Source organism: Aspergillus aculeatinus, assembly GCF_003184765.1.
Source record: "Aspergillus aculeatinus CBS 121060 unplaced genomic scaffold BO66scaffold_15, whole genome shotgun sequence".
Taxonomy (NCBI): domain Eukaryota; kingdom Fungi; phylum Ascomycota; class Eurotiomycetes; order Eurotiales; family Aspergillaceae; genus Aspergillus; species Aspergillus aculeatinus.
This window is the reverse complement of record NW_020291484.1, coordinates 578,292-589,631: the sequence shown is the minus strand read 5'-3', so window position 1 is coordinate 589,631 and position 11,340 is coordinate 578,292. Positions and strand designations below refer to the sequence as shown.

The 11,340-nt window shown below is 51.2% G+C and overlaps 3 protein-coding genes across 3 annotated transcripts; all 3 read left to right on the top strand.

The window, feature by feature from the left end:
* Positions 1 to 4,572: 4,572 nt before the first annotated feature.
* sun1 (SUN family protein UTH1) lies at positions 4,573 to 5,991 on the top strand (the record flags this gene model as incomplete). Its single annotated transcript, XM_025650963.1, has 3 exons — positions 4,573 to 5,443; positions 5,497 to 5,873; positions 5,950 to 5,991. 3 exons carry the CDS (start codon positions 4,573 to 4,575, stop codon positions 5,989 to 5,991), a joined length of 1,290 nt encoding a protein of 429 aa, XP_025505666.1.
* A 911-nt stretch (positions 5,992 to 6,902) lies between these two features.
* Positions 6,903 to 7,349, top strand: BO66DRAFT_50051 (uncharacterized protein). Its single transcript, XM_025653348.1, has one exon. It carries the CDS (start codon positions 6,994 to 6,996, stop codon positions 7,252 to 7,254), a length of 261 nt encoding a protein of 86 aa, XP_025505665.1. The 5' UTR covers positions 6,903 to 6,993; the 3' UTR covers positions 7,255 to 7,349.
* Positions 7,350 to 8,308: 959 nt separating this feature from the next.
* fhdA (putative transcription factor Tos4) lies at positions 8,309 to 10,889 on the top strand. The gene is made up of 2 exons (XM_025650367.1): positions 8,309 to 10,345; positions 10,406 to 10,889. The coding sequence occupies exons 1-2, from the start codon at positions 8,786 to 8,788 to the stop codon at positions 10,430 to 10,432; spliced, it is 1,587 nt and encodes a 528-aa protein (XP_025505664.1). The 5' UTR covers positions 8,309 to 8,785; the 3' UTR covers positions 10,433 to 10,889.
* Positions 10,890 to 11,340: the final 451 nt, after the last annotated feature.

The following is an 11,340-nucleotide window of genomic DNA, read 5'->3' as shown; positions in this document are numbered from 1 at the left end:
CTTCAACTTAGGTTTGTTTTAGCGCTCCCTGCAGCCCGGTTAGTGCGTTGGTTTGAAAGTAAGGTACGGTTGCTGTATCTGGGAGATTGGTCCCCGCCGGTGGAAAATCAAGCTAACCAAGTCTCGGTTGGATGCTTTTCTTTCAGTCTTCCCCCCCCTCGTCTCCACTCACCTCGGGGTTTTTATCTCCCCCCCCTATACCTTAGTAGCCTTCTGGCCCTGCTCTCTGACCAAAGACAATTTGGTAGACTGTTCATCATCTAACACGAACTCAACTGCCAACACCCTCTCTCCACCCAAATTATTGACTTTATCGGCTCCAACCCTCCGTAAATTGAGCGGAGAACGGGCAGGCCGAGGAGAATATGGGGAATAAGCAACCACGCGGTCAACCTCTGCAGACTGCTTGGCATCAGACAACCCACGTCAAATTCCCGGTGAAGCCACGCAAGCCTGTAGGTTGCTATCAGCGAGTGCCCCTGGGGAGACAGAACTCCGTGGTAACCGGCACATTATACTCCCTGTGTAGCCCCTAACGAGTCAGCCTGGATGTAGTCTCCGGTTGCCAAGCTTTAGGCTAAGGCGCGATGCGAGAGTCCTCTTCCTGGCAGGAATCTGTAGGACACGGGGACGATGTTGTCGACGAAGGGGGGAAAAGATTGTGTCAAAAGTCATCCTCCTTTAACATACGGCGAACTGTAACTATTATGCTATGTTGGTTGTGTTTGATGAACGTGTTCAGGGTCCAGGTAGATATTGTGCAACTCCCCAGCGATCTCGTCAGCTTGGACCCCTAATGCGTGGTAGCCGGGGAGTTGTTGTGTTGTGAGGACGGCTTTGGGGGCAAAGGGGCTGAAAAAGAGGCTGCCCTGGTCGTGTTGTTAAACTCAAACAGCGGGCCAGGTTTGATAGGCGAGTCGCATCGTGCTTTGCTGGCTCGGGAGCTTGCGCATTTTCCTGGATATGAAATCTGCCTTGTTATGCAGGTACCGTGCAGGGATGAGCCATCCGTAAGATGTATGCAGATAGCAGTGATGTACAGCATTGGGACAGCTGGTATGGCTTAAGCAGTGACTTCTCATTTGCTCAGCATAGAGACTCTTACAATGCTTGTATCTTTCGTGTGCTGGTGTCTTCAAGACCCGCCCTTGTCGAGCGGAAGAGCTTGCCACGGAGATATATCTTCTGATAAGCTTCTATTCTGTGGACGAGAAAAAGCTTTTAATTTAGCCAAGCAATCTGTCACTGTTGAAAACATGCTTGGTACATTTGCAAGCAGTCGAGTCTGTAATGAAGATCAAAATAAGCATGGGTCTGATGTTGTTGTCCGTCTTTCTGTGGTCAGAAGCCTGAACAAGAAATGGCAGCCTTTGTATTACCGGGCTACCCCGCACTTGTAATGAGCATCTCGATCCAATATCAGTCGACAACAGTGAAGAAGATCCCAACAGCCAGATGAGATAAAAATGTCACACTTACTGGCACTCTTTTCTTGTAAGCTTATTATGATGATCAAGATCGGCAAATTAGGTTATTGCCTGGTGGACCAACATTCAGTATCACCGGTCGGGTTTGGCTCAGATGGCCACCTACTGCTCTAAGCGCATCAGAGGCTGTTACAGAATCTAGAATCCCATGACAAGGAATGCGTATCTGAATGATGAGTATAGGAAATGGCTTGCTATAATTGCGCCTGGCAACTGCACGTCTATCGATCACGGTAGACTGTAAAGGCGCATGGAATGTAGTTCTAGCGTCACGGTTGTCTCCAGAGCAGCCGATGGATCTCCCATTACCTAGCAAATGTAGGCCAGCAGCCTCTCAGGCTACATATGCATCAAGGGAGATCTGACATCGTCGCTTATCATTGTTGTGCCAGACCTGAGGCGCAGACCAGGCGCCCAGATGACAGGTAGTAGCCTCAAGCTATATTTATTTAGAGTAGCAATGGACCTGCATTTGAATCCGGCAGTATAACCAGGCAAGCACCCGAAACTGTGATCGAGATACTGCCTACGCCAACAGACTTGCAATCATCTCATAAGTACGGAGAGAGAGCAATCCGTCTCCCTTACCGAGTCGCATGAAGCTGCCCCTGAATATACCTACTCGTCATCATCGAGGACATCAACAATGTCTTAGAGCAATGCCGTGAAGTATAATTGATATCTACTATAGATGGGGAATTATACTTATTTTCAGCCACCTGGTGTTGTTGACGATCTTAACGTATGACATGTAAAGTGCCTCGGATCGGTCGCCAGGGATCCTGATCATCTCACTTGCAGGGTGTTTAACAACGGCTGCAGGGGTTCCGCAGATAGGCTGGAGGCTATAATACCGAGCATAAGGGCTTGAGGGTCGGCTTGCGAAAGGGTTAAAAATATCAGAGGGCCCCTATTCGGCCAGACTCGCGCACTGTGCAGATCCATCCAGTAGGTGGTTTAAACTTGCTTGGCTCTAAAAGAGTTGAGAGTACGAAGGTGGTCATGGGTAATGGCGTTACAGAACAAATACTGAAGGTTGGGGTTTGCCGAAGGCTGAAACAGTTGAAGATCCAGAATACTGGAGAGGGGTTACATCACTACCCGAAGCGCTTTGCGCCTGCCAACTATGAGAAGGGATCGATGAGATGGACCCTGGCTAGTACAGTACAATGAACAACAGGCAGTGCAACTGTTTGTTGATGTTGATTTTGTTGTTGTCCTGGATGTCTGACTTGCTGAATAACACTTTCTTGATCTTCGCTTTCAGTTTTCCTGCCGCCAGGCCGACTGCGCCCACTAATGCAGGCCAACATGAAGATCGGACATGAGACATTGCCATGGTAGGCCGATTTGTGGCAATGGTTCGGCAGCGCCTCAGCCGGTGATTGGTGTGCCTGAATGGGGACAAAGTCTGATTTCCACCGGCTGAGGGCCGAATCTCACCCTCAATTGGCTGGGAGGTTTAATTAATTTCGGTAACCGCCAAGCAAAAGCGTGTCAGGAACAGGAAAGCTCCAAACATGCTGCTGGCGGTGGAAGAAAAATAGGCAAGGATTTAATGCCCGGCCTGCGAATCCTCCCCAAGTTCGGTTACTCAACACTGTTGGATTTGTTCCAGACAGTCACCCCGAGTCTTGGCTCTCTCTCTTCAAAGGTAGAGAAACAGAAGAGAAACACATTGGCTGGGCTGTGAGTGTTATTCTAGTATGGAACCTGGCCCCTCTCCCCAAATCCCCACTTCCTGGCTTCACGTTGCCTTGTGGGTGGTCTTTCTTTGAGCGAGCTGATCCTGGTGGACTTGGCTTGGGGGGAGGGGGAAGGAGAGTTTTCTATTAACCGCCCCCTATTTGTTGTCTGAAGGCAATTCAAGTTGTAGAATGTCAAATTCTTGTGGGATCTTTGGGGGTCTCCGGTCTCCTGTCATCAGGGGGAAGGCACATACCGGAATGTGCCTTATACATTCTTGAGATCTCTGTCCACCTTATCTAAACGACTTTTTGTATCAAGATGAAGTAACTTATAGGGACTGTACCTCTGATCATACTAATTAACATGATAGCCAGAGATCACAATCAAATTGAATACAGTCCAAATACTGGAAATGTAATATCCGAGTACTGAATCATGACCGGACACTAACCATGTGGGCCCCCCTAATATTAATATTATTTTTCTTTTTTATCCCCCCCATTATTATTATCACCAACGATGGCCGACTGACTAGTGTAATGTTATTGCCTTTCTTTTGGTCTGTCCACTCTCTTCTCCACGGCCAAAGTGCCACACACCACTACACTCTCTTGCATTTAGTTTAACCCCTGGAAGAAAAAAAAAGGCCTGCGCGCACGCTTTAGTGTCTTGTTATCCCCCTCCTTTCCTTTTTCCATTCTCACCCCCTAGTCCAACTGGATCGATCTAACCGCTTACCTACTCTCTCTACCGTACTTTCACCTGCCCTTCATCTCCCCTTCCGGTTCCCTTTTCTCTCCTCTTCCTCCCTCTTCGCGACCCTCCTCAATTTCTTCGCCTTCCCTGAGCGTTTCATTTTCCCCTCCGGCTTTCGCCTGTTACCCACGCGAGAACTTCCTGTCCGACCAGAGGGACTAGCTTCTCTCTCGCACGCTCTTTTCGGGAACCTCCTTTTCTTCTCACTTTCCACTCCTTGACCCTCTCATATTCAATCGCTGCACCTTCAATTCGTGTACAGATTTGTTGCTTTCTGTCAAGAGCGCGCGACTGGTTTGCCGTGACGTTGCGGTAGGTTACCACTGTTCATTGTTATACTTCACTCCCTCCCCCATGACCCGCATGTTCATGAGTGAGTGCTCGCGCGACGTGGGCTGAAGCCGCATGGAACTCCACTTAATGAGTCGCATCGCGGGTCTTCATGATCCCTAATATGCCTGGTGAAAGGCGGAGATCAAGGCGATCCCCATGCCTGGCCCAGGAAATTGGCTGAACGTGACCATCGATGATCGTTTGACCAACATACTAATGTGATATTCTTTGTTGGTACATACAGAGTTCATCGATTTTTGAACACGATACCCCGCTGTGCACTTGTGCAACACACAAAACTACAACAATGAAGTTGAACGCCGTTGCTGTTAGCTTGGCCACGGCCTCCTTGGTGGCTGCTCAGCACCACCACCAGCACCGCCACCATCATAAGCGCAACCCTGAGTCCGAGGTTGTCACCGTTGCTGGTCCTACTGTGGTCACTTATGTTCTCGACGGCAAGACTATCACTCTCGAGGAAGTCTGCAAGGGTATCGCCGACAAGACCTTGACCTGGGCCTCTGGTCAGGAAGTTCCTGATGTTTGCAACGGCGCTAGCAGCTCTTCGACTACCGCTGCCTCGACTTCCACTTCCACCACCGCGGCTCCTGCCCTCAGCTCCGTTGCCGAGTTCGTTGAAGTCGCTGTCGCTAAGGCCACTTCCTCCAGCAGCTCTTGGAGCTCCAGCAGCAGCGCTCACTCTTCCACCGCCGCTGCTTCCAGCTCCGCTTCTTCCAGCTCTGCCAGCAGTTCTAGCTCTTCCACTGCCACCGGCTTGGATGCGGACTTCCCCGATGGAGAATTGGACTGCGACACCTTCCCCTCCGACTACGGTGCTATCGCCCTCGATTACCTCGGACTTGGCGGCTGGTCCGGTATCCAGTACGTGACGATCTCCGGCAGCGTCGTGACCGAGATCACCACTGGTGTATCCGGTGATAGCTGCACCAACGGCGCCATGTGCTCTTACGCCTGCCCCGCGGGTTATCAGAAGTCCCAGTGGCCCAGCACCCAGGGATCTACCGGACAGTCCGTTGGTGGTATCCAGTGCAAGAACGGCAAGCTCTACCTTACCAACACTTCCTTGTCCAAGAAGCTTTGCATTGAGGGTACCGGCGGTGTCCACGTCCAGAACACGCTCGGCGAGAGTGTTGCTGTTTGCCGTACTGATTATCCTGGTAAGTGTCTTGCACCAGCCTAAAGTACCTGGACAGCTGCTTACAATTGATAGGTACCGAGTCCGAGACCATCCCTCTTCACCTTGGCGACAACACGCTCCAGCCCCTGACTTGCCCTGACGGCGAGACCTACTACAAGTGGGAGGGCAAGGTTACCTCTGCTCAGTACTACGTTAACCCCAAGGGTGTTTCCACCGAGAAGGGCTGCCAGTGGGGTAACGGCTCTGAGGCCATCGGCAACTGGGCCCCTATCAACCTTGGTGTTGGTGTCAACGACGGCAAGTGGCTGTCCATCTTCCAGAACAGCCCCACCACCACCGAGAAGCTTGACTACAATGTCAAGATCGAGGGTGACAACCTGAGCGGTTCTTGCAAGTATGAGGATGGTGTTTTCTATTCCGAGTCTGGCACCAACGACTCCGGCTGCACTGTGAGTGTTCCCCACCCCTTGCTTTGGTTCCTTTCCCCTTGGAAGTCCCTGGCCTGATTGTTAATTTTACCCGCAGGTCGAGGTCGTCTCCGGCTCCGCCACCTATGTCTTCTACTAAAGTAGATAATTCTCCGTGGGAGCCTCTGTCGTCAAGTGCCGGCTCCGGCTTTCCACGGCCTTTCCGTACCCCGACAAAGGCACAATTGCAAATAGAAGACCTTTTTTTCATGCCTCTGTTCCGCCCTTGATCATGATTCACCTTTCAGTGTGCTTGCTTTCTTCGTGTATCTTAGTATCTCATACTTATGTGACGTGGAAAAGCTTGCAACACCTGTCACATTTGTAACGTCACCCTTCCTTTGTTTGGGGGGCGGTTGTGGTTAGCTTTTTTACTTTTCTCGACGCTGAAGTAACACTGATTTTCCCATTTGATCACCGCGGAGTTTCTTCTCATCTTTCTGTGGAGGATGGGATGTAATTTAGCGATATCCTGTACAGTAGTGCCACTTCTTTTTCATGTTGTTCAGATCGAAATGACCCACTAATTCACTTTGATGATTTTCAAAGCTATGCAAGTGTTATTCCCGTTCTTTTCCTTTAGAAATTGCCCTTGAACATTGAACAAGATTTACCCGTGAGCAAGACGGCTCGAGGGGACTGGTCTACCCTTGCCACTTCGGCTACTGTTCACTGCATCCCCTACCGATTGCTTGAAGACTATGTGGATATCTCCCCGGGGCCTGGGGGACCGGGTATCGGCATGTATCGCTGCAGTGCCCACTCCATTCTGGGCCCCCATCCAGCAGCAGCAGCAGCATCCACCTCCCACCACGGACCTTGACGCCGACCACAAAGTTCCAGAAATTCGAAACTCTGATAAAAAAAACCTTGCTCGGTGGATCTTCGGCCGATTGAACAAAAGATAAATCCGACGCCATGAAAAGAAGACAAGAGCAATCAATGGTTGACAAAGGCCTGAAGGTTTTTTTTTTTCTGGTGTCTTCAAGTGGCCGATGGAGATTGGACAAATGAACGTCTTAACCTATGTGTACGTTAACTTACATTCCCCAGGCGGCATCTCCACCCGTGTCATGCACGGTCGACTGGATCTAGTCTTAAAATGTTCTGGAATGTGCATTGCATGAGCGGATCCCCTCCCCGATCTTGGGGAGGCTGGGTGTGTGCCACTGTGTGGTCTGTCGGTGTGGGCTATTCGTACGAGTACTTCTACCGGGGTCTTTTCTTTGCGTGTGTTTTGTGCTTTGTCTTATTCGGTTGGGTGGGTGTTTGTTTTTTTTGTAAGATTTGCTGGTTGAAGGGGCGAATTGTGCATTCGCTCCAAAGAGAGAGCAATCGTTTGGATGGCCGATTCTGGAAGTAGTGGGAGTTTACTAGGTGTTGAGGAGGTGATACTGGGCTAGTAGGCGCATACAGTGAGTGAGTGACTGTACTTTGCATGTGCATCTGCTCTCGGCCTGGTGGTGAGCTCGGGATACAGAGCTGGGGTGGACGGAGTGCAGTACTTCAATGCCGTTGAGCATCGGGCTGGAATTAAAGAGCGAAGGAGAGACTATGTCCTTTTCAGGTGCTTGTGGAAGGTTGGATGATGGTTGGTAAGAGGGAAGAGGGGGGCTGGGAAAAGTTCATATGGTTGGGGGCGAAGATACGTCGGCAGTGATTTTGTTCTTTTCGTCATTGAAATGTGAAGAGATGGAAGCACCATCATGCCTCACATCATCTTCAGTTTTCCTGAAGTTGGGACCGGAGGCTGGAGGGTGATCAGCGGAGGCGCAAGCAGGTTTTAGTACATGTCAGGGAGTTGTGCAAGACGTCAAGATTGGATCGGGTCAGGCATGCTCCAGCTTGGGCTTAAGGGTGCAGCGCTTGTGTTCAATGACTGTTGAGGTCATCAATAATTCAGTGACTTGACAGACAGCCCCCGGCCTTGGCATGACTAGTCCGGAGGCAGACTAGCGTGCCACCGACGAGGCAAGGCGTCACGCGTTCACGTGACACGTCATCACGTGACACGCGTTATCTGGTTCGAGTGAGCGACGCGCCTTGACTGCCTGGGGTGTCGAGGCTCCGAACTCAGGCCCATCCCTTGCCTTGAAACAAATCAACAACAATACGCAGAGTGTTCTGAATCTTAAGAGAGAGAGAGTGACAGACTAACTAAATGCAAGCCATTGCCAGTTCTGGGCCTGGCCACTCTTTCTCCCTGTTCTTTCCCCCATTTATAAATACCAACCATGCGCTGTCAGTGCAATTCGTTCGAGGCGGCTGCTGCTGCTGCTGCGCGAAGGTCGGTGGTGGAGCTCTGAGACTCTCGCCCGGCGCCTATCGAACGCGTCTCGGACTGTAAGCGTGCATTTCCGCGCTGGAAGGACGAGACGCTCCGTTCCGGGGCAGACATTCCACCACACACCACACACCACACATCCTTTCACCCTTTTCTTCAATGTTTCTCGTTTTTTCCCCTACGGTCGAAACATTTTGTGCTTTGTGCTCAACCCCCCCCTCCTCCCTCCTCCTCCTCCTCGAAGACTGACCCAACCTCCCTGGACCCTGTCATCTTGGGGCAGATGAATCCTCAGTGCTCCTTCCCTTCCTTTGCTCGTCCTTGACACGCTTCTGTCTCCGCGTCTAGTCAACTACTTTCCTTCTGGTCTGGTCTGCACGAAACCAAGTCGTCACCTCCCTCCCAATCGCTATCTTCCACTCCTATAGAACATAGAGACCCCCCCTCTCCTCTGCTCCTCCTCCTACTTGTCCTCGACGCGATCAGATAGGTCTCCAATTGATCTGTGGGATCTTTGACTCAATCCCTCTGCAGCTTCTCGAGTGACCATAATCTTAATTACTTTAGCTTCGTCCCAGACGTGTACGACGCGAAGGACAAGTCTGCCAACATGGAGTCCTCGCCGCCAAGGAGCAGTACAGCTGCTCCTGTGGCAGGTATCAAGCGTCCGGCGGCCCTATTGCCTGCTTTCGAGCCATTGAGCTCGTCCCCGTCCCTGCCCCGACCACAGAAGCGTGTAGCACGCGAAGACCATGGCATCGTTTCAACCTATCCCACTCCGGTCCCGACCTCGTCGACCCATATCATGTCCTCCTCCCCTCCCCGAATGGCTCTGCCGCGTCCGGCCTCTCGACGTACATTTACTTCGACCTCGGAACGGACCCCTCTGTCTACCGTCCCCGAATTGATGCTGCCTGAGAGTGGTGAGCCGGTCTTGATGGGGAGATCCAGTGCCTCGTGTCATCACCAACTTGCGGCCAACCGGATGATCTCAAGGGTCCATGTCAAAGCCCGATATAAGCCCGCCCCTAACCCATTCGACCGTGATACGGTGGAGATTATGTGCCTGGGTTGGAACGGAATCAAGCTACACTGCCAGGGGAAAACCTACGACTTGGGCAAGGGCAAGACTTTCACCTCGGATATCAAGGACGCTGACATCATGATCGACGTCCACGAGGCTCGCGTGCTCGTCCAGTGGCCTCGGAATGATAAGAAGGACTATACCTCCACAGATTCAGAACAGACCTGGGAAGAGGAAACTACGCCTAAACAACGCAAGGGGCAATCAATTCGGAGTATCCATGACAGCCCTGCGGTCGAACGCCAACGCCTGGCATCCCCAGTCTCCCCCTCGCCCGCTGTAAAGTCTCTGGTGCCGCCATCCTCTCCTCTGTATACCCCGACACGCTCGCGGAACGCTGTGGTCGTGTACGAAGACGAGGGCTCGCCTGTTCGTCGCCCCGTATCTGCCGGGTCGTTGCTTGCCGATGATACCCAGACGTCTTCTTCCAGTGTGGAGGACCTCCTGCAGAGCTCACAGTCAAGTGATCTGAGCGACCTGAGTAGACATGACGACTTTTCGGATCACGACGAGGAGAATGACCCTATCATTCATTCTTTTGGACCGTTCGGCGAGAACCTCCTGCCCCGGATGGCTTCTTTCACAGCAGACGAGTCCCCACTGCAGCCTGCTCGTCCACGCAATCAGCTCTCGTCTCAGGGCCTTGAGCACGCCAAATCCCCGAAACAAACAACCAAGACCGTAGAGTCCGCTGCCGATGGCGATAGTCAGGAGGATGCCACACCGGTCAAGCCACAGCCGCTTGATGAAAGTGGTGAACGCGTTCAGAACCACGCTGTCAACCAGCTGGCTTTCTCCCGTCTCTCCTCGACGCCCTTCTCCACCATCCTCAACAACCTTCCGCCGGCCCTGTGGAAACGGGACAGTCACTCGAGACAGGGACCCACGAGAGAAGAGATCCGTGCGATTCTGGATACCACGAAGTGCATTGGCAAAGTCGCCCGTGAAGGAAAGGATGCCGCGGGGAAGGCTCTGGAGAGTGAATACTACTATATCCCGGACTTTGATGAGGACGATATGCGACGGGAGGCCGTTGTTCATGATCTCCGGAAACCCGGCCTCCGAAACTGCCGCAAGCAGCACAAGGTATGAATGACCCTTGCAATCGATTATCGATAGCGATCCCAGCTGACTGGTCCTCTGCAGCAATACTTCTGGCGCAAGCCAAAATAAATAAGAAAGAATCATATATTATCTAAGAATACTTTCCTTCTTTGATTTCCTGGTACATATCTTGCTATGCTTGACTTTTTCCTCCCCCCCACCCTCTTCCCCCTGTTATTTTGTTTCTGTACAAGGACTCGCATAGCGTTGGCGTGGGCATACCCTGTTTATTTTATGTTTGATGAAGGTGTATGATGACGGCGGTTTTTGTTCTTTTTCTTTCTTTTCCTCTGTCTTTCGTTTGGTGATGTGTGTGCGTGTGTGGATGTGGATGGTCCCGCTCAATCGTTGAGGAATAGGCTGTGGTTCTTGTGAGGGATGACTTTTGAGACGTCAGGATTCGTTTCCATTGTTTTGGCAACGGTCTCTTTGGTGTGGTTCTGTCTTTTATGTTCGCATCCAAACACCATGCCCCCCTCTGATGACTTGTATGTTACATTAAAGGTTTCTCATTGAACAAAAGCTTAGTTGATAATGAGGACTCGGTGTGTTTTGTATTGCCATGGGAAGTTGTGTAGGCCTGGTGGGTCTTGGGGTATTAAAGTAGAGAAACTACGCCCAAGCCCTCGTCCCTTGTATGATCGCTCGAGGTAGTTCATTCGGGCTCTGGGATCTGCAGGTTCTACAGCAGACAATGGCACTCGGAGACATGTGGTCCGAAGGGTGGGAGAGGACGACTCAGTACCACTCAGCAGGTGTCTTGTTCGATGGGGAGTGGGGGTGGCATCGGTAGAACATAGGTGTGTATAGCATGTGCATTGGAGGGCCTAATAGCCTAAGACAAGGGGAAGAGTGGAATAGAGACTGCAGTCAAAGGGAATATTATCTCTATACTAGTGTAATTGTTATAACTGATTACTAGGTAGTTTAGTAAGTCAAAATTAATTACAACTCAGTATTATTTAGCTCCAATATTT

Coding starts and splice junctions, on each gene's coding strand:
- BO66DRAFT_50051 (XM_025653348.1), top strand. CDS start 6,994: ATGTTCTGGAATGTGCATTGCATGAGCGGATCCCCTCCCCGATCTTGG.
- fhdA (XM_025650367.1), top strand. CDS start 8,786: ATGGAGTCCTCGCCGCCAAGGAGCAGTACAGCTGCTCCTGTGGCAGGT. Junction 10,346..10,405: donor ACTGCCGCAAGCAGCACAAG/GTATGAATGACC, acceptor GGTCCTCTGCAG/CAATACTTCTGGCGCAAGCC.